Genomic DNA, 22965 nt, shown 5'->3' with positions numbered 1-22965 from the left:
GGAAGATGACTGTCAAAGTACAGGTCGAATTACAACTTAAAAAAGAGTATTAAAAAGGGGAAGGAGTTTAAAGAAAATTTTCTTTGGAAAAAAACACTCAAGAAGCCAGACAAAATTCCTTCTTAAAACCTATCAACGCTTAGACACACGGGAAGTTCCTGTATCACCATCTATTGCTTCGAACTATCTTGGTGATTATACCCACATACACAGACACAAAGCCCATACAAGCCCTGAATAGGTGCTTTCATGCCATCAGTAGTTCTATGCAATGCTGGTTCTGATGTTATGTAAATACCCAAGAAACCTAATTTGTGACCTTGTGTTAATGGGAAATTGGGCACAGGGACCATACATACAGAAAAGCTTGAATGCAAGTGTCCATTGAAGGCTGCCTGCATGTTTTTCAGGTGAAGCCTAAGTGCTTCTATTTGAAAATTAGATTCAAAGCCTAATACAAAAGGTAATAAAACAAATTCTGTCATTTCCCTGTCAGTAAAAAACCTTTTATAGAAACATCACCTGTTTCTAAAAAGGCAAACCAAAAATCCCAACAACCCAAAGCAACAGCATCCTTTTGTTTTGCTGCAGCATGTATGGAATACCTTAATGCACTGAAACATTGAAATTCCTGGTTGATTATTTTGTATTAGATCTTAATATTACTGACAGATGTCCCTTGAGGCACAAGGTCGGGGATCCTTTCTGCCCAACGCAGGATGCACATCTAAAACAGGACAGGGAGGGTGAAGAACAAAGTGCAGAGAGCAATGGCTGTGCTGCTGCACACTCCCTAAACACCCCAGGCACAGGCTGGGGAAGGGAAGGAAGGTGGGAAGGAACTTATTTTGAGGCATTTCTGCATCCAAACAAGGACAAAATATACATCCTCACTTTCCTCTGTGTGGGATTTTAATACTAGCGAATACTCTGCAAAGATTATACCCTTTCATTGCAATTTTACCCATTTTTTGGTGAGGCAAAACCTGGGTTTGGTTCTACCTGGCAAGTTCAGCGAGAGCATCACCCTTCCTCCCCTTCCTCCTTTGCTGCTGCTGCCCACAGAAATGGTCCCAAATAATCCCTGACCTCAGCATGGTGGCAGGTAAACTCTGCCCAGACAACAGAGGTGAGATTGATGGGTGAAAGGCTCAGCTGAATCTCAGTATCACAACTTTGGGTGCAAATTCCATCTGCATAGAGTGTCAAAACAATTCGTCGTAGTAAGAACAGCCTGGACCAGCCTCATGCACAGATGGGCTGAAAATAGCAGGAGCTGGGAAGAAGGTATTTGGCAGACAAAGAACACAAGTGTGCTTCTCATCTTGGCAATTTCATTCCACCATCATGGGCTGAGATACGAGTCCAGTGCAGGAACACTGTTCCAAAGCCATAATTAAAATCAGATTTTGGGAGTAAGCATCATAAGTTGCTTATTATTTCTGAAATCTGTAGGTACTAAAAATGTCCCCAGAGTATTCGTCAGTACAAGGCTGCCAGAGGAAGCCCCCTCCTCTTCCTAGTTTTTCTCTAGGTCAGCGCTAAGTTTGTTAAGGCTTCTGAAGCCACTTAGAAACTCAGACAAAAACATCACCCTGAAGTTTTTACATTTTTTTGACAGCAATGAGAGGTCACACACACAGAGCTGTGGAACAGAAGTCACGTCCCTTTCTTTGTTTTTATGGACATAAAAGCCTGTGGTCATTTCTAGAAGGGGAGATGTCCATGGAGACTCCCAGCATTGTGCAGAAAGCCATCATCCTCCCCAGCTGCTGAGGTAGTTTTGCTCATCCCCTGGCATCTCCTCAGTTCTTGCAGCCAGGCAACACAAAGAGCTGCTGAAAGCCAGTCCCAGGATAGGAGCCGAGCCTGTGACCACCATGACTGTCATAGGGTACTGAGCTATGAACTGCTCACTTCCCTCACCTGGAGCATCAGCCCAGGGATATTTTTGGTTTTATTCTAAAAGATTGGCACCTGAGTACTGCGGAACCCTCCTCAGCAGCTTTTAGAGATCCACCAAGAGAATGAAGGAAGACCATCAACACGTGCAGTTCCACCAGGCAATCCCATCCCACTTGGAAGAGCCGCGAGGAGATGGGGACGTCACGCACTGCAACAGCACATGACTATGTAGAAGCTTTCCTGCTCCTATGACTTGGGTAATGGGGAAGAAAGCCCATCTCCTTCCAGCAGACATCTGGATCGCATTTGCATAATTTCCAGCTCTGCTTCCCCAGATGGACAGATGCCTGAAACCAGCAGTGGGGTCGTCTGCTGGCACAAGTGCCGCAGAGTCAGCCGACTGTGAGAAACGAGCCAGAAGGCTGTAAAAGGCACATTTTGCCCTGAATAGCAACAGTAGCTTCCCTGAAATTATTTTTGATGGGAGGTTAAAAAAAAAAAAAATCAACCCACTCATACAGGTCCTAAGCTCAAAGTAAGGCATGGAGCATTCAAATCCAATCAGTGATCATGGCAGACAATTGAATGATGGCAATCTACCAACAGTGAAATTAAATTTTAACTTTCCACACAAATCCTTTCAGGCTGCATATTTATATATTTAGTAATAAAAACCATATTCGTGACCACTGTCAGCTGTAAAAGTTCTATAGTAATAACAACAACACTAATGGAAACTGAAACTGGAACAACATTGCCTGGATGATGGCTTTTCAAAAATGAGTCTAATTTTTCTTGCAAAAGACATTAAACTCCAGAAGAGTCCTACAGACAGGCTGGGGATGTACCTGATAGAAAAAACACCCACACTCCAATTTGAGATCTTAAATCAAAGTGATTACATGAGGATACATTATGACCCCTAATTAGTAGAGTTTCCATGAAGTAGATCTTCTTTTTTAAGGATGCAAAGCATGACCGACAAAATTATTTTTATATTTAACTACAACTTTCAATTATGGGTTGGATTAGTCTCAAGGAGAGACATTTCTTTCCAATTAAAAGGAAAAAAAAATAGCTTTAACACTGGCAGAATGGACATGTTGCTAGAGCCCTTCAATCCTTTCATGTAGACGCGATCCGAGATCAGGCAGAAGCTTTAGTAAACACACTGAAGCCACACTCTCATTTTTTATGTCAACTTGTGGCTGAGCATTATGAAAAGCCCAAGAACCTGCTGACTGAGGCTTAATCTTGCAAAGTTCCAGAATTATATTAAACTGAACAATATATATCAGTGAGTTCAATGGTACTCTGTTAATTTATTCTCTCTCAATCACGCAAGGAAGTTCATGACTCATGATAACAGATGAAAGATGATGCATTCTAAAGCTAAAATGTGAAACTAAATTACAGTTTTAATTGGGAACTCAAATTTTTCCTGATCAGCTCCAAGTATCAAAACACACACTTGGTCTGCCACTTACCACTGAAGACTGACAAGACATCCTTTCGGAGGTACAAACAAGGGGGGGACTTTGTCAAGTGTTCTATTCATATTACAAATATTATTTTATTTATATTGTGGATTGGACTAGATGATCTTTCGAGGTCCCTTCCAACCCCTAACAGTCTGTGATCCTGTGATTGTTTCCTTACCTACTTATTTAACTTTGCCTTCACAGGTTAAGTAGCAGCATCTACATTCTGTCAGTGCCTGGTATGTCATCCCCAAAGATGTGTTGCTGTGGCAGATCAGGCTCTACATGCACTATAAAAATTGAATTTTATATCAAATCCCCTTTAACTAGGTATAAGATCACCACAATTGTTAAGATTGCCAGAACACATGTTGCAATTCTACCTGCTCATGGTTCTGTAACTGGCTTTCTGTGATTTGGTTTCTGAGAATAACTGATAACGATGTTGATATTCTCAGGTTGGATGGTGCTTTTCCCTAAATGATAAATAAAAAAGAAAAAAGTATGGAAAATAATGGAAAAGTTTTAAAACCTACTTGGAACAAAATCTGAGCTGAGGAGGGACCGTGTTAAGTGGAGGAATGAAACTTGTAGCCTAATGTGCTAGGTTCTTGAGTAGGTTTAAGCACACTTACATCAGGACCCTGTCTCCAGATGAAGAGTTTACAGACCCTAATCCTCAAACAAACCTCTTTAAAATGCAAATCTCTTGGAAAGGGTTCACCCCTAATACCTCTCCTATGACTACAGGGCTCAGCCAGGCCCATTGGTACCAACCTGGATATAGTTGTGAATGAGACCTGCACCATCCGTGGGGAAGCAGAGGAGGATTCATTGAGCCATGTCTGAATCTCCCAAGGAATGTCACAGAGTGAGAACTTGGCATCTCAGCTGTGGATAAACACAGATTGCTGGCTGGGTTTCATCATGGTGTTGCCTCTTGAGCTTTGGCAGTAAGTCACCAACCCACCTCTGGCTTTGCTATCGAATATACTTGTTCAGAAGCAAAAATAAATAGAGACTAGGGTGAAGTATCCCATGCCTGCAGCAATTCCTTTCTCTCCCAATGAAGAAACAACCTATGCATGGAGCCCAAGCTGCCCTGTCATGGCTGTGTTATCACTATTGTATAAAAGCATAATCAACACTGTATTTTAACCAAATTGGAGGCAATTAGTTCCCCTCACTCCTCAAGAATCTGAGCTGCAGATGTTCTGTCTCCCCTGCCAGAATGAGGGACTTTAAAACTATCATAAACAAACACGGGTAATTTAAAAGAATCATTTCATCTTGAAAGGGCTCCATCTCTCTTTTTTATGCCTGTGTAAATCAAAATTGGCCTGATCGATTTTACTGAAAGTTTCCACAAAGATGTGACGTGTGTGCTAGATGAGGTAAGAGGGATTTCAATGAACAGCAGAAAGAGAAACTGAGGATCCCACCCTCAGCATGGAGCTTTCTCTCAGATACATTCTCATTTTTACCAGGCTAACTCCACACAAACAGTGCCAGAATCTGGTTTTTCACTGTTTGTGGGTTCAAGAGTCTGTGTGCTATGGGGGCTCAGACAGCCAGTGGGATCCTGGGGGGCATCAGGAGGAGTGTGGGCAGCAGGTCAAAGGAGGGGATCCTCCCCCTCTGCTCTGCCCTGGTCAGGCCCCACCTGGAGTGTTGTGTCCAGTTCTGGGCTCCCTGGTATAAAAAGACAGGGATCTCCTGGAGAGAGTCCAGAGGAGGCTACAAGGATGATGAAGGGCCTGGACCATCTCCCCTGTGAGGAAAGGCTGAGTGAGCTGGGGCTGTTCAGTCTGGAGAAAAGAAGACTAAGGGGGGACCTTGTTAATGTTTATCAATATCTGAAGTGTGGGATGCAGGGGGAATGGGCAGCCCCTTTTCAGTGTCTGTGGGGACAGGACAAGGGGCAATGGCTGCAAGTTGGAGCCCAGGAAGTTCCACACCAACATGGGGAAGAACTTTACCCAGTGAGGGTGAGGGAGCCCTGGGACAGGCTGCCCAGGGGGTGTGGAGTCTCCTTCTCTGGGGATATTCCAGCCCTGTCTGGACACCGACCTGTGCAATATGAGCTGGGGAGCTGCTTTGGCAGGGGGGTTGGACCCGATGAGCTCTGGAGGTCCCTTCCAACCCCTGTGATTCTGTGATTCTGTCACTGAGAGCAAAGCAACCACAAGTTTGGGATGAGGTAGCTCAGCAAACCCCGCAGACACACACAGTTTACAAATACCACGTTCAGACAGAATTAAACCTTTTTATGCTATTTTTGTTGTTAAGCAGAAGCTCCAATTCGATGTCAGCATTTCACTTGAAGTAAAAATTAAAAATGAAAAGGACCCATACTTACAAAATGTTTATGCTATGATTACATTTGCTATACACACCCAAATGCTAATCATAACAACTCTGAGCAACCCCGCAGAGCGTTAGCACACTCCTTGTTACACGGCTTTGTTAGGTAAGAGTGAAAGGGGGAATAATAATATTCACAGCTTCCCTGCAGTCATAAAAATGTAAATATTTTTTTAAGGTGCTTACAAGACAAACCTAGAGTAAATTTGAAAAACATCCCCCACAATATTTAAACTAAATCCCCCTCCTTAACCTAACAAACCTAACCTTACACATGGCAGTTAAGTGAGCCATTCGTTTTATTTCAAAATCTCTGTTCCCTCTTCACTGAAGTACCAGAGACCAGCTGACAAACAGGATGAATAATATGGTATGTTAAGAAACATTTTTCTCTGATTTAGAGTCATTAAACCTAACACAGGCTTCTGCTGAGCCCTCAGTCAAAATCATGAGAGCAGTTGGTAAAGAGGTCTCAGGCTAGTTCTCAATCTCATGAAGATGGAGAAAACTGAAGTTCCAGAGTATTTATCTACCTGTTCTTCAAAAAAAGAGAGAAGATACTCCAGCCAGGCTCAGTACAGGATCACTGACTCTTAACTACATTCCCAGGAGCAATGGAAAGGAAGGACACACGTAATTCACTACAGCCACAGACAGCAGGACAAGAAGCAATGGTCTGCAGTGGGTTAGGGATCAGGCTCCAGACCCCTTAAGTGCAAGAGGAATCAAGCAGATGAGCCTAGAAAATGCAGTTTCAGTCAGATCCTTCCTGCCTATCTGCAGGTTCTTCTGCAACACTCTAAGCATGTATTTGACGTTCACATTGTTTTAAAGGTCCATGGCATCTTCTTCAATAGTTCCTATGTCCCACCTGAGAGGTGAAAAGGATGAGGAAGGTTTTATTTTAGGATATCTACATTGCTTTGGTAGTTTATCTACAAGTTCGGATCTGGAATTGTATTTTACAACTGTTTAGTGGGAATGTTGTGGTTTTGCCCCAGCTGAGAGCAGAGCACCACACAGCCACTTGCATGGGGGGGAAGGAATTGAGGGAGGGGGAAAGGGAGGGAGAAGAAAACCCAAGGAACCAAAACCTCACAGGTTGGGCTAAGGATAGTTTACTGGGACAGCAGAAAGATAGATATAATAATAGGCTTTTATAGCAAAATATGTGCAACTGGTGATACACAATGTGGTTTCTCACCGAACCGCCCAGCTCAGTGCTGTCCCGAAACAGGACCATCCCCAAAACCATGTGTCCTGGGGTTACCTGCTCCTCCCCCCACCAGCCCCCCTTTTATGCCGAGCATGACATAATTTGCAGGGAATACCCCCTTTGGCCAGTACAGGTCACCTGTCCAGCCTGTGTCTCCTCTCTTCTCCTTTAGTAGGGAAATAGGAACAACTGAAAAGTCCTTGATTGCTTGGCAACAACTAGAAACATCAGCGTTTTATGAGCACTGCTCTCAGCCTAACTCCCAAACACATCATTCCGTCCACTGCTAGAAAGAAATTAACTCTATCCTAGCTGAAACCAGGACAGGGAAAAGCCAAAAAACCTCCAAATGCCATCAAAATGCATGAATACTATTATCACTCATGAGGTGCCATATGAGTCACTGTGGCTCACATTCTTACAGTGTGATTTATAATATAATATTCCTTATGATTCTGTGTCCCCAGCACAAAAAAAAATTAAAATAAAGCCTATCTCAAAGCCTGGAGAGCCAGCATCTGTGTCAGCACAGCTAATTAAAGTGTAAGAAAAAGCCCTTTTATATCTGACTTGCAGAGTTGATAACACGTAAGTTATAACTTGTCTAAGACATGATAAACTCTGTCCTTCACAGAAAGAAATGCACTTCTAACATGACTTACTGTAAACAGATTTCAGGGTATAGCAGCTTCTAATCAGAGGCAGCACCATAATGGACTTGTTGAGCAGTGACATTTCCTACTTGGCACATGTTGAATGATGATGCTGTTGTGGTGAATCTAGATAAGGTTCAATACCATAGTACAGGGAACAAAGTGTGGGGATTTTGACTGCACTAAGCCAAAATTTACAAACATGAACCTGAAATGTTTGACAGACATGGGAAGAAGAGCCACCAAGAGAACACTGTGTAAACCTGGGGAAAGGATCTTGGGCTTCAAGCCTTATTTTTGCTTGTTTGTGCAGCCTATGAGGAGGAAACTCTCTTGAAGAGAAAACTCATCTTTGAAGAAAATGACTCATCACTAGTCAGTTAAAAAAGAAAAGAGTCAATGGTTGGAACTGATGTCCAAGAGACCTGCTCATATCAGACACAAAGATGGAAGGATTAGTGTAGAATAGCTTGGTTCCCTCCAGCTCACAGGGCTCTACCCCCCGGTGAGGAGCTGACATGAGGGGATAAGACAACTCCATTAGGAGCCCGTATCACTTCTCAGCAGCGTTCCCCACAAGCAGATGGAGCAGTTATTGAGCCAAATGCACCGTGACTCCTGGTTTATACATGAGCAGCTGGGATGTTTCCTAACGTGGGGTGATGTACAATGTACTCTGATTTATCAACTGTCCCACGTGCAATTAAAGATGCGGATAGATAATCTGGCGGTGAAGGCTCCTCGGCTGAACTGAAAAGCAGCAAGGCGTGAGGGGTCAAGTGTTTCCACAGCATTTATATTTACCAAACAGAGCTGCCTGCAAAGGAATGTCTCCGTTGAGCTGCAGCAGAATTAGGTCTGGGTAGGAGGACAGAGCTGAAGGGGCTAGCTGGAGAGCTAGCAATTTCTTCGTTTCAACTGAAACGAATTTGAACGTAACGTTAGAGTTACTAAAACAACCCTCTACTGCCCTAAGAAACAAAATATATATGTAGTTAGAGCTATATAATTTCCTGCTAATACACATTTTGATCTGAGGATAATGTGCAGTATCACCATTTTTCTGTGAATTCTACAAAAGGACTCTAATACCTTAGAACCATTTAATCAACATCCTATGCAGGCAGTGAATAGATAATTGAAATCTAAGTACTGCCATCCATATCCCCTTTGGGAAAATGACACAGTAAGCATTATATCATTCCATTAGTCCGTCCTTTGATGTGGGTTTTATTCTCATTAAGCCATGTTTTAGCCTGAAGGTTTCTCCCCTGCACCCCCCCTCTCCATGACGTATCTATAAAAAAAAAAAAAAAGATTAAAAAAATACCCTGCTGTTCAAAAGGCAAGGACTACCTTTTTACAAGCAATTGTACATGTCAAAAATATAAAACTGCCTTTTAAATTTCTTGTTTACCAAATACAGTTACTGACAGCTTCTGGAAAACACACGGGAGGAGAAAAAAGGCAGGCAGAAGGGTGGTGGTGGGGAAGGAATGCATTTACTTGTTTTCAAATAATAAAGCCTGAATACAAGCAGGATAAAAAAAAATGCTTGAAAAGGCTGCTGTGGTGGTGTCTGCTTTGAATTGTGCCCTGTTTAAACAAGAGGAAAGCCTCCCACTGAAAAAAGAAACATTTTTATCATTCAAAAAGATCTCAGGGCAGTCCCTGTAAAATGAGGTATTTTCTAAACAAAATATTGGAATGTTTCCCTGCAGGGAATGAGTATCTGATCTCTTAAAAATGATTATTCCTGAAGAACTGTAGATTTATGGAGGTTTTATTTGTTTTAACTTAAGTAGAATGAAACCTGTCTGAAATGACCACCCAAGGGAGCAGACCAGTCCCAGCTAAGTAGAGGCTGAGCTTTAAATGGGAACCGAAGTTGGAGTGAAACCCTCCGGGAGGCTTTAAACTGCTGCCTTAAACAGGCTGGCTAAACGCTTAATGCAGGTCTCAACATAAGCTGAGGACATGGATTTCCTCTCACGTAAGTGTAGCTCCCACTAACATCACTAGAAATGTTCCTGATTTACATTAATGTTAGCAAGGAAAGAATCAAGCTAATTACACAGAGTTATCAACAGTGATTACAGGAGGATTTTTGTATTTTTTTTTTAAATGCACACACAGTTTTTCAGCACCACTGGGTTTCTTACACTTTGTAGTAGTTGGTCTACTACAGGCAACTGAGTGGAAAACTCAGCTTTACATAGAACCAGCCTCAAGACTCAGTGTGTTCATGAATAAATAGGGTATGTCTGACGTGTTGCAATTTACTATCAATTTATGAACGTCCAACAGATGTATTTTACAGTTCATAAGAAGATGCCATCAGTGAAAAACATTGCTAGCTTGGAAACTCTTTCTGGTCTTGATTCTTCAAGAATTTGGCTTGTAGTTTCAGATGAGCAAAGTGAACACTCTATTCGGAAATGTCAACAAGTCAGAAAAGCATTACTGCCCTCGTTAACTGCAATAATCGTTATGTGGCCACAAGAATCACAGGGGTTGGAAGGGACCTCGAGAGATGATCAGGTCCAACCCCCCTGCCAAAGCAGCTCCCCAGCTCATATTGCACAGGTCGGTGTCCAGACGGGGCTGGAATATCCCCAGAGAAGGAGACTCCACACCCCCTGGGCAGCCTGTCCCAGGGCTCCCTCACCCTCACTGGGGAAAAGTTCTTCCCCATGTTGGTGTGGAATTCCCTGTGCTCCAACTTGCAGCCATTGCCCCTTGTCCTGTCCCCACAGACACTGAAAAGGGGCTGCCCATTTCCCCCTGTGTCCCACACTTCAGATATTTATAAACATGAACAAGGTCCCCCCTTAGTCTTCTTTTCTCCAGGCTGACAGTCCCAGCTCACTCAGCCTTTCTCACAGATGCTGCAGCTGCTGCTAAGACCAAAGCAAAAGACTTGGTGCAGAAAATATGCACAAGTTGCAGAATCCCCCAGGAGCAGCACTGCAAGGTGTCTACACGGCCGTGAATAAGTTATTTAGAACGTGCTGTTTGATGACTCCTTTTTTTTTTTTAAGATGACAAACTATTCTGTACAACTCTCCGGTTGTTTATGAGTGCTTAGCACAGCAGATCCAGCAGCACTGCAAGTTCATAAAAACAACCACTTTTTAACAAGAGTGTGTGCAATTCTGGATAGAAGGGCAATGAAAGCTGTCACTTGGTACAATATAATGGAGCAGGACACTTGTCAACTTTGGGGCTAAGCTCACTCAGCTACTGCAGATAATACCAAAGATTTATTTAAATTAATCTGCAGAAAAATTAAATCCATTAAAAGGAAGGGGATAAGTCACAGCAACAGGAAACCAGGAAAAGCTGCTGCCATTTCGAATGAGTCTGAGGTTGTTTGAGCACATACAACTTTTCCTTGTCAATGATAGAAAAACAATTCATAGAAGGAAAAATAACATCAGCTGTTGTTACAATTAGGCTTTGAGGATGGTGTGAAAGAGCAGCAGGACTTGGGATGATGGTGGATGAGAAGCTTGACATGAGCAGACAATGCACGCTCACAGCCCAGAAGGCCAATTGTACCCTGGGCTGCATCAAAAGGAGCGTGGCCAGCAGGTCAAGGGAGGGGATTCTGCCCCTTTACTCTGCTCTCGTGAGACCCCACCTGGAGTACAGCGTCCAGTTCTGGAGTCCCCAACATAAGAAAGTCATGGAACTGTTGGAACAAGTCCAGAGGAGGGCCATGAATATGATTAAAGGACTGGAGCACCTCTCCGATCAAGACAGGCTGAGATAGTTGGGGTTGATCAGCCTGGAGAAGAGATGGCTCCAGCAAGATATTATAGTGGCCTTCCAGTACCTGAAGGGCCTACAAGGAAACTGGGGAGGGACCTTTTAGAAGGGCATGTAGTAATAGGATGAGGGGGAATGGTTTTAAAATGGAAGGGGGTAGATTTAGATTGGATATTAGGATAAGGTTCTTCACTACGAGCGTGGTGAGGCACTGGAACAGGTTTCCCAGGGAGGTGGTGGATGCCCCTTCCCTGGAGGTGTTCAGGGCCAGGTTGGATGGGATCTTGAGCAGCCTGGTTTAGTAAGAGGTGTCCCTGCCCATGTCAGGGGGGTTGGAACTTCATGATCTTTAAGATTCCTTCCAGCCCAAACCATTGTGTGATTCTATGCCTCAAAATGCAAATATGTTTAATGAGTTTAACACTGCAGCCAAAGTATGAGGAACATCTTAAGCTGTTTGTATTTCCAAACAAGACTTGAGGGATCAGAGGAGGGAGGAGGGCATGTGGGCAGGCCAGAGTGATGGATTGTGTTAGTGACATGCTGTGTTTGGGTCTGCTCTTGTTATTTTTGCAACAGGATGTCTCTGATTACTCTCTGAATAGAGAATAAGGATGGTTACGTCTCATTGCTCAAAGGGAATGTTTTTTCCAAGCCTTACAAATTAAATAGGACGTTGTAAAGCAACAGTCAATGAACTATCAGGTGCCGTTTGTCACACATCTAGCACTAGTGTCAAAAGATTCCCTGGGGGCACTGGTGGTGGGTTTGTGGCCAGACAGTAAGGTTTATGGGCTCTTTCTCCTGTATACAGCAGATCCCAGCGCTGCAGAGTCCTTGTGGATCTGCTGCAGAGTTTGTCTCAGGTCAGGGCCAAAGGACTTTATACACAGTCTTGGAATAATTATTTCAGCCACAAAGCTGATACAATGTGGAGAGGACTTCAAAAAGGCTGTTAGACAATTGCTTTTTTCATCCCTATCCTTACAGACATGTTTGCAGAAGTGGGTCCTGGCTCAGAGGGTGCTGCCTGGAGCAACAATCAGGCTAAAGCTGCCTTATTTATATTTCTCCATCTCTGGAGACATTCAAGACCCGTCTGGATGCCTATCTGTGCAATATGAGCTAGGGAACCTGCTTTGGCAGGGGGGTTGGACCCCATGATCTCTTGAGGTCCCTTCCAACCCCTATGATTCTAATTTAAACACTTCTTAGATGTGATCTGTAAGATAATGCTGCCCTCTGTGCCCAGCCATAGCTCCAAGGTCATGCTGACGTTCATACTACACCCCGACCTTGGGGTTTCCTTGAAAACTACTGATGTTCCTTGGTGATATCAAAGGAAACTGCAAGTCCTTGGCAACTTGCAGAAAAGGGTCAGTCATGAGGACTAGGGAAGAACACAAGACGTGCCAAGATAGGGGATGTTGTGCTGGTTTTGAAAAGTAAAGGCTTCAGGCAGAAAGAATGGGGAGAGATATTGGATACAAGGTCAGATGTCTGATCTTAAACCTACCTAAACTCAGGGCTGAAGCTGCAAATGGAGACCACAAAGTGAAACATGGGAATTTCTCTACAACAGCATAACATTTCCTAATGAGCCATCTCCATGAATTAGTTCATCTAAAATAGAGATGCCAGCTCATCCAGGCTCTGGATGACTCAGTAACACCACAGATCTCTCACTGGGGGCTGCCAGTTTGATTCTGGCCCAAGCTCAAAGCATCTACGAATCGTCTTCCTGATGCCATAACCACTATTAAAGAGTCACTGGTCTCAGAGCAGTTTCTCAGTGGGCAGAAGTTCACATCAATTCCACCACTGAGAGTCTTTCCAAGGAGATGCAGTGAGCCAACATGATGGAGAGATGGGAACGGTTTCCCTCTTCAAAAGGCAAAACAAGCTGAGGACTGGACCATATGAAAAGTGGTATGAAACAGTGACCCGTCCTGAGCAGTTCTGTAAGAAGAACTAGGCAAACTAAATAAAAGAACAAAGGAGTGCAGGGAAGGAGGGGCAATCACAATATATTTACAAACTGGAAATGAAGATGCATGGTAAAACGACCCCTCAATTGCACTGAGTATCACCGATGTTGTAACACAGCAGAATTAAAAGAGCACCAAACATTTCACGACATGAAGTAGCTAAAGAGAAGAAAATGTCAAAACTCAAATGTCAGGCAAATTTTGGGCAAGAACTCTGTACATACCCCAAGCTCTCTGGATTCCTTCCCAGAGCCAAGACATCAGTTTCTTGCATACAGTTTATCCGTCTCTGCCTCGTTTGTTCTTGACTAGTTTTAGCATAACATTTAAGGGGTTTATTTAATCAGCCAGGAAGGAAAGAGTTCAGAGAACATCAGGGAATATGTGACAAAATGTAACAAGGCTAGATCACTTGCACTGGATTATTCTCCTCTGGCACACCGCAGAAGAAATAACCCCAGTTGAGGTCTGTGTGTTCAGTGCTCTACAGGGAACGCGACCGGCATTATTCAAGGTAAGTGACACATTAAAGCACTTTAAATTAGCTGTTGACAGGCAGGTAGATAAATTGCTGAGTGATTACACAAAGTCCCCAACATTACCATTTTGTGGTGAAAGCAAGTATGAAGGGGAAGGGGGGGGAAGTAGGAAAATCTGTTAAATATGGTTTTGCCAATCTCTGGTATGTTCAGATGGCAGTGAAGTTCATTTAAGGACTCTGGAAACATCTAAACCAAATTGCTTTCTCTGAATCCAAAGTTGACAAAGTTTCCTAGCTGTGTTTCTGACTCTCAAACACTGCAAGCCATGCTTAGCAGACTATGATTTAAGGAAATAATTCCTCCCCATCATCTTTCTTCCTATCAAGTGGTTCTTCCCAGGCTAAAGGACCATGTACAAGTGGAGCAGAAGTGCAGGTCCCCTGAACTGCCCCATTAATGCTGACTTAACTGCATGCAGAGCAGATGCCTTCACTGCAGTGCTCCCTAAAATACGTTTTTAAATAAAATTAGCTCAACTCAGGAATCTGTAATTAGCACCATCTCCAAGAACAAATCGGAACAAGTTTATTAAAGTGCTCTATTTACAATGAGAGTGAATTTACCCCCAAGGTTCACTTTACTATTCTGTCTCAATTTTCTTGTAATTTCATCCATCACATTTTTTCCAGTCCTCCAAAGGTGATGGATAAAACACAGAAATAAACAGGACCAACTGTTCGCAGAAGCCTAAGGGAAAACATAATTTTGTTATAAATAATCCTTGGCACAAATCATGGAAATGCAATACTAAAATTGTTTGTTGAATCATTTATGAATTGGGCCTTCAGTTTTAGTTTGCAAATGAGTTAGAGGTTTTTGATGATGTTTTTTTACTTTGCTTTTTTAGCTGGAAAACAGCCTGTGTGAAACTGAACTGATATATAATCCAGAAAACAGGGTGAGAGAAGGATTTTTTTTAAGGGAATCCCTACAAAAATACAACGTGCTTTTTGTTGGTGGTGGTGGTGGGAAGGGATTTACTTATGGATGATGATAAACTAAATGATGACAGATTTTTCATTTATTTTCATAAGATGTCACCACTGTGAGTTTTCCTTATGCTAACCATATGAAAAAAGGCAAAGACAACATGGTGCCTTACAAACCCACTAACAAAAAGTTAGGTCTGCCAGGAGATTCAAACAAAACTCATCCCTGGGTGTGTTTAACAGATGGGTAGATGAGGTGCTCAGGGATCTGGTTTAGCATAGGACAGGAATGGTTGGACTTGATGATCTTAAAGGTCTTTTCCAACCCAGTGACTCTATGAAGTGCATTTCTTTAAGGCTTTTGTCTGAAGTCACTATTTTTCGTCACCTGACGAGAGAAAGAGGAGCTTGGAGACAGATAAAAGCAAAGTGAAGTGTCCTTCATGCGTGGAGCAGGTGTGCACAGCCTTACCTGATCTGTCCTCGCACCAGCGGCCGGGTTTTTGTCCTGTTCATATTTGAGTCAAACGGAACCTCAAAGAACTGTAATAAAAAAAAAACAAAACAAGAAAAAGAAGGGAAGAATCAAAATGAAAGGATGCTGGAAAGCATGCCATGTGTGGAATGTCCTGGCTGCAGCTGCAGGTGCTTTAATCTCTATTTTTTGAAGGTTCAGAAACACAACTGAAATAGCAAACGTCTTTCAGAGAGCTTTGATAGTCTGCATGAATGCTTCTGGCATCCCTTTAGAAAGAAAATCACCTGGAGGACAAAAATAGTTCATGCAAGACCCCAAAAGTTAATCATTTGAAGTAGTTTGCTTCCAAATTCGGCTCTCAACAGGTTTGATGCAGCTTTTATATGTATGCTATTACACATACACACACACACAGCCCTGCCCCCAGCTCTGTGTTAACACAAGCAGCCCCTGCAAATGTGCTCTTGGCATTCAAAAGACAAACACTAAATTTTTTCTTCAAGATCATCTAACTTCTGAGAACCTATAACCCACCCCAAAATCAATCACCTCTTGTAAAATGCTACTGAAACTGCACCGAACATCTAGTTCTAGCAGCAGGGAATGAACACGCCATATGGTGTTATTTAATGTCACAACCCAATTTGACTTCAAACATCGCCTATGGGAAAATCTAGGCAGCACTATCTTCACTCTAGGAATTCCTGCAGGCTTTGCTATGATCTGTCTTATAAAAAATGTTCCTGGAAAAGCTGCATGCACTTTGCCATGCAGCAAACTGCACAGCTACTTTATAATAACAAAAATAATAAGCATGTATTTACTTATAGACAGAGTAGGATCAGTTTAGAGAAAGAATGTTTTCTACTGACGTTATGTCTGAGGTTTTGGGGTAGGATCCCAATTATGGTGAATATCTAGGCAAAGTACTGTAACCCATCATAATTTCAAACCATCAGACTGACAGTAAGCTCTGTATACTCAAACTGCAGCCAGGTTTAAGGTCACTCATATGATAAACTAGAAAACTATATGATAAACATGATAAAATCTGTGTTAGTCCAGCAAGTCATCATAACCTCTGACACAACAAAAGACAAAATTAACAAACACCATCCTTTTGACCAGTGCTGCATGCCTGGGGGAATGCCAGCGTGCAGGGGCATGGGGAGCAGCAGGGACCCCATCTGAGTTGTCACAGTTTTGTGACTTTGGTGGGCATCTGGCCTCCAACCAGGGCTAAACCACCACACGAGTGCAGCAATTAGTTTATACACCTTTCACTCTGTCAAAACACTCTGGTACAGGACACAGGACCAAGTCACTCATTTATTTAGATGGACAGCTAGTCAGTCATCTCTCATCCTCTTTGTTACCTTTGAGATCCTCATGCCTGATCCTCATTGGCAATGATCACTCCCAGCTACAGCCAGAGCTGGTGGAGACCCTGGTTTTGAAGCAAAGCTCAGAGGAGGCTGTGGGGCACCTACAAATGCCACCCCATGGAGCCCCAGCAGCTCAACTCAGAGGGACAGGTTAGATCTTCATGGCTACAGTGCTGCCCTTGGAAGTGTTGGAGGCTTCACAAAAAACCCTCACCAGGGAACAGCAACGAGTACCTTTGGAGAAGGGAAAACACCCTGTTTGGATCCGAAACCAGTGATTGCTTCTGACAGCTCAGCGTTTCGCTAATGGTTTGTTTCACTGTTACATTTCAAAGACAATTATGTTAAATGAAGAAAAAAATGTCATTTGACATCAGACTGGTAGAGCAATACAAGGGAAAAATCCCATCCAGCTAAAGTGTTTTCTCCTGAAAATATTCTGGGCTATATTCCGTTTTGCTTTGATTTTTAAATCCCCAATTTTCCCTTTATTTCTGTTTGCAAAGCCTGACTGCCAGAAGCTGACTTCCCATTGCAATTTGGGCATGTGAGGAAACTCTGCCTCACTTGAGAGTATTTTAGCTTCGGGATAAGAGTATTCTGTGTGCGATGGATAAAATCAAAATACGCCACAGGTTTGTAACTCTGTCTCACACCTAAAATGACTGAAATGAAGAACATTTGGACACTCAATGAAAGAATTTAAATGCACACAGTGAGCAGGATAACCTGGCAATACCCTAGCTGGTATATGAAGTACTTTGATATGTTTAATATGGTAGAATATACGTTTCAAAATGTATATTGAATATGTGTGTATATATAATGAATATACATGAATATATTTAGATATACAAATATATAATGAATATATAGGGATATAGAATATACATTTTGAAAAAGAAATGTCTCTGCTAAGTAGTCAAATAATGTCCGTGTCTGCTGTACGCAGATATGGCTGCTCCTGAAATTAAGATTACTGCATGACTGGAGGATGATATTTTTCACTTTTAAAATCTGAAAATCAGAATAATCTGTTACTGTCAACTGTGTGCACGAAACCACATATCCCACTGAACTCCAGTTAAGAAAACCCCTTTTATTTGCAATGCCCGAGATTCCTTCACTGAACTAGTTGCTATTACATGTCAGCACGATGCCATTTATCAAACTTTTCCCATTTTGCTCCCAGATGTTCAGCAAAATTCTCTTTCCACTTGAAATTATTTCCCCCTGATATTCTAGGAAAAAATGACACCCCCCCCTCCCTGAGCATCTCAAATATCACTCCATAGGAATGAGTGAACTCAAACATATTATCTCATGACAGGCCAGCACAGAACCACCCATTTTAGCAAACAGTAAATTCAGTAAGATGAATCCTGGGTAAATAAATATCTTAGAAGCACTCAAGAGGCTTTTTCCTCAGGAAATCTGAATGCATCAGATTTAGCCGGACAAGGCAAAATATTATCTGTCCCAGGTATTTGGGAAGCCAGCCATCAAAAGGATGGGCAGAGGGTTAAATCTGCTGCATCTAAAATTCCTCAACTGACAAAACTTGGCACCAGCTTTCAAGACCCTAACCTAAATTTTAATCAGTATGCATGAACATTTAAAACATGATGATGGAAAAAAATAAATCAGAACAGCTAGTACTTTGTGGTTTATTCCTCTGGCAGGCTCATCAGACTCTCTGTGTAGATCTCATCTGGTTAATATACAGTAATTATATCCTAAACATCTAACAATTCTTAGATTAGCTGTCACATTACTGCTTATAGCTATTTACACTCATGGGTATTTTCCTCTTCAGCTTCTTCGTATTGGTTTCCACTTTGTTTTTAATTGAAATGTTAAATTTTTTCCACGTACCTCCTGGAAACAGCAGGAGAGTGAACACAGAGGGCAGCTAATCATTCAGACTTCCTGAGGGACGTACAGATTAATTATCTGGTTTTGGACTAAGCCAGGATTCCTAAAGCATCACCTTGAAGATGTAGTTAACATTGCTCTGACCCAGCACCCCGAGGACTCAGGTGATACTGAAAGAGCAGGGAGACGTCCCGTGCTATTACAGGACATCCTCTTGCTCTTTCCCTACCAGCAGTTGATTAAGCCAGGGAAAGCCCTGAGCATGTCCTGTGCCATCCACGGTCACTCCTGCGGGAGAGATTTTAACTCCTGAATTCTGACAGTTGGATACCTTTACCGCTGTTCACAGGCAAACACAAACAGAGTGCACTAAGAGGAACAATATGCCATGTGGTCTATCAGACGCATCACCCATGCTTGGGCTAGTAAAAGCCTCCCAAACGCTGCTTGGGATTTAGAGTGTATCAAGCACCAGGCTGGCCCCCGGCCAGGGCCAGCTCTAATGTGCGACACGTGGTGGAAACAGCCCCGGCTGAAAGAGGCAACCGGTCTTCCACGTATTGACATAACATTTTACTCTAATGCTGAGCACATATTTACATCAGAACCGATAATCCCACGAGCCTAAAGACGGAGCGCAACCCTGCTATTAAAAGCCCGGTTAACTCAAGGCAACCCAAGTCTTCCCGTTGTAAACCCAGCCCTGCATCTGAGCAGGCTTCCATGGGCTCTCTGGCAGCGGAATTGCCCTCTGGATGTATGTGTTTCTCTCTGAAGCATCTCTGAAGGGCAGCTGAGGTGAATCTACAGCACCAGTGAGTGAATGAGAAGATCCCAAAGAGCAGTCACCTCCTCCTGCACTGAAGCCGTGCCGGTCTCCAAAATCCCCCACGCCTTGCACCACACTGGGGAAGTGGAGATGAGCGATGGGGATGGGTGCAATTGGTGGCCAAAGCCTCCCCTGAGCTAAAACCTCTTGTTGCAGACTCGTGCAAACATTTTTAACACAATGCAAATAACAACCAGTACAACTAGACTCCCCACTTCACTGAGTGTCTACAGGCAGAGGTGAAACTGGGCTGTACAGGGCAAGGTTTGCAAATACTGGTCTTGATGAATTCAACACTTCTGGGGTTCTCTGACTTCCCTGTGCTACAGTAAGTTCTGATCCTCTTTGCTTTTGTTCAGTATTGCTAAAGAACAAACAGTTAACTAGAAACACACCTTGGAAAACAAAGAGGTGCATGGATCAGGGTGGAGCACGTGGACCAAAACCAGGTGTAGAGCACACGGGTAGAACAGCGTACAGATACCTGGCCAATAACCTGAGACTTCCTGGGAAGGTGACATCCAGAAAGCCATTCATCACAGCTGGCCACACAGCCTCTAAATCTGTCAGGTTTTAGCACGAGCTTTTCAGGTAAAGTATCCTGATTTTCTCAGGCACTTAAGGAAAGTTGCCCTAAGCAGTGCTGGAAACCCATCAGCTGAGTTCCTTCCTTAGTGAGAGCCCTTCCCCTCCTCATTACCTAATTATTTCTACTCCTCATGTTTTCAGTGATTTATCTTACATTGTGATAAAGTAACATATAATTACATAAAAGGAGAAGAAAAACATAACATGTAATTTATGGTAAATAAGATCAAAGTCAAGCTTATTATTATAGGTTTTCCTCTGGTTTCCTTTCAATCACTTTTATATGAAAACAACAAAGAATAATTAAAGTATATTACAAAGGTCTTTTTATTCGATTGTACACAGATGTGACTAAAAAAAGTAGGGGAGGGAAGGATTTTCAAAAGCACTTATGTACTGATCTAACACTATTCTCACTGAAGTCAATGGCAGTTTGACTTCAAGGGGAGCAGAGACAGACCAGCACTGAGTGATTCTGAAAATCCCACCCTAATTGTACAAACAAGGGAAGGCTTTAGAGATTGCTGGCTTGGAGATTGTATATTTGAGAATCATAAAGGGCACACAGCACCTGTTTGTCTTCAAGATATGAAAATAAAGCAAGGCAAATATTTTAAGGATTAGAAATGGCTTTTTTTTTTTTTTAAAGGCAGTATCTGAAAAGCCTCTGGCCCTGCAGCTCCCAGTCTAGCTATAGATCTGCTTTAATATTTTCCATTTCAAAGAGGATTCTAATTAAAACCCAGATTGATGCAAGCCTCAACAATGTTACTTACAGATAGAGAAGGGCAGTTAAACCCCACGCTGTCATGTCCCAGCAAACCCAAAAAAGGTCTGCTAGGTAAAGGCAAAGTTTTGAAAAAGATAAAACAATGCTTCCACTAAAGAGAGCTTCTTCCTAGCCAGCAGCCAGAAGTTCATTGCTGTGTACTGGTGGGGTGGTTTGGCCCTGGCTGGAGGCCAGACACCCACCAAAGTTGTTCTATCAGAATAAAAGAAAGAAAACTCTCTAATTTATGACACTGCCCTGCACACCCAGTGACACCAGAGTCAGGTAATGAGAAGTGTGACCACATCTTAAAGCACCTTCCCCCACCCCTCCCCTTCTTAGCAGACTGCACTTCAGTCAGGATTTCGCTCCCTTCTTCCTCCACATTGTTGTACAGGGAGGGGCAGGGAATGGGGTTTCTGTCAGTTCCTTGGGAGTTTTTTTCCTTCTTGTCTTGGGGGTTATTCACTCCTCCCACCCTTCCCCTGCTGCACTGTGGGGTCCCACCCACAGCAGACAGTCCCCCATGAACTTCTCCAACTTGAATCCTTTCCCACAGGGCTTCAGCTCCTCCCCAGCTGCCCTGGTGTGGGTCACTGCTATGGGTGCAGTCATAAATCACAATGTATCTCAACCTCTCAAGCCCAGACCAATCCAGTCTGGTCCCCCATGTGTTTACAAGCCCCCCCCCAACTCAGCAATCCTGCTCTGGCATGGGTCACTCATCTCTGTGTCTCTGTCTCTCTCCACAGGCTGCAACTAATATTGTATTTTCTAACACGACAACGTAACAGAAATGATATAATAATAAAAATAAACCCAGGCCTTTCTTTTATAAACTGTTCAATCTTGAAAAGTGCTGACGTGGTGAGCCACCCTGGTATTGCTCACTGAGGTCAGCCCCAGCTTCAGGGAAAAGGCAAGCCAGGTACTGCAGACAGGCTTTTTCACCTTATGTGATCCACCTTGGAGAAACAGCTTTCCTGGGAAGTAATACTGGTTTCCTGGCCAGCTGCCAAAGACTTCTAATAGTATTAAATATTTATCACCACTGAGTCCTTTTTATTTTGCACACAATTAATGGATCTGCAAACACAAGTCCTTACTCCAAGCCTTCCTCCAGCCCCACTGCCAACACAGCACTTGGCCATCAGTGTGTTTGGGCTCTGAGAACCAAAGGAGAAATTTCCAAAGAACAGGACATACCACACAATATCTTCCCATCCTTCTGGGCACAGACTTCACCATCCTTTGGCTCTTGCTTTTAATTTAAAACCCAAAATTGTTAAAAAAACATGTTAAACTTCCCTGGTGCTGACCCAACCAACTGCACCCACAGAATGACCTGATCTAGCCAAAACCCACTGATCTTCCTCATGATCTTTTAAGGTTTTGATCTGTGTCACTGGATCCCATCACCCTGGATATGAAAACAGGAGAGGGAAAGAGTAAAGCTGTGACTCAGCGCCCACCTAGCTGATGGATCATGTACCAGAGACAGGAGAAACACAACGGTGTGTCTCCTATTCAGGGGTTAAACTCTCCCTCTGTAAAGGCTCATGGAGATGAGGCAATGAAACAACATTCATCTCTACATATTGTTGCTCTGGAATAAAAAGGGAAAACCTACAATACACACACACTTCCAACATGGGACTCTGATCACCCCAAATTAGTGTGCAGGATGTTTGCAAGCTTTAAATGCTGAATTGTAAGTCGATGTCAGATGCAGAGGTACATACTTTCTGCTCTTTAGGAACTACTCTATTTCTAGGTATTTTAGGAAAAATTACTAGAGTTTAAGAAAAAATACTACCTTGACACCTACCAAAACAAACTGAACCCCTTTGTGAGACCATTTTCTCAAAGAGATTCCTTTGCATTAAATCATATTTGTCAGGGCGCCAGCTTGCCATGAGGGCAACGTATAAGTTAAAAACCAAACAAAACTTCAAATAATAATCTCTTAGCTGAAGATAGGAATTGTACAAGGTCACTATCTGGTTTAAGTTACTCCATGTCCTAAAATACACAAGGCCAGGTCCTCTGGATGCAGTGCAGCTGCTTGAAGCAACACTGCAGATAAAATCTGATACTGAAGATAGCTTAGACAAATTCCTGTGATGGAATAAAGTTGTTACTCAGAAACTCTCAGGGAAGTATTTCTGCTGCCCAATGCTACTGCTTAATTC

General features: G+C 42.9%; 1 protein-coding gene across 1 annotated transcript in view; it reads right to left on the bottom strand.

Moving 5' to 3' along the window:
* Window positions 1-22965, bottom strand: part of COX10 (cytochrome c oxidase assembly factor heme A:farnesyltransferase COX10) — a 101751-nt gene that overhangs the window by 20055 nt on the left and 58731 nt on the right. The window contains exon 5 of the mRNA XM_084273551.1: window positions 15322-15392. Coding sequence (XP_084129677.1) covers window positions 15322-15392 — 71 coding nt within the window. The remainder of the gene's footprint in view (window positions 1-15321; window positions 15393-22965) is intronic.

This window comes from Gallinula chloropus, assembly GCF_964237585.1.
Source record: "Gallinula chloropus genome assembly, chromosome: 20".
Classification (NCBI taxonomy): Eukaryota; Metazoa; Chordata; class Aves; order Gruiformes; family Rallidae; genus Gallinula; species Gallinula chloropus.
Note: the sequence above shows the minus strand (reverse complement) of the source record. Positions and strands in the feature narration are given on the sequence as shown.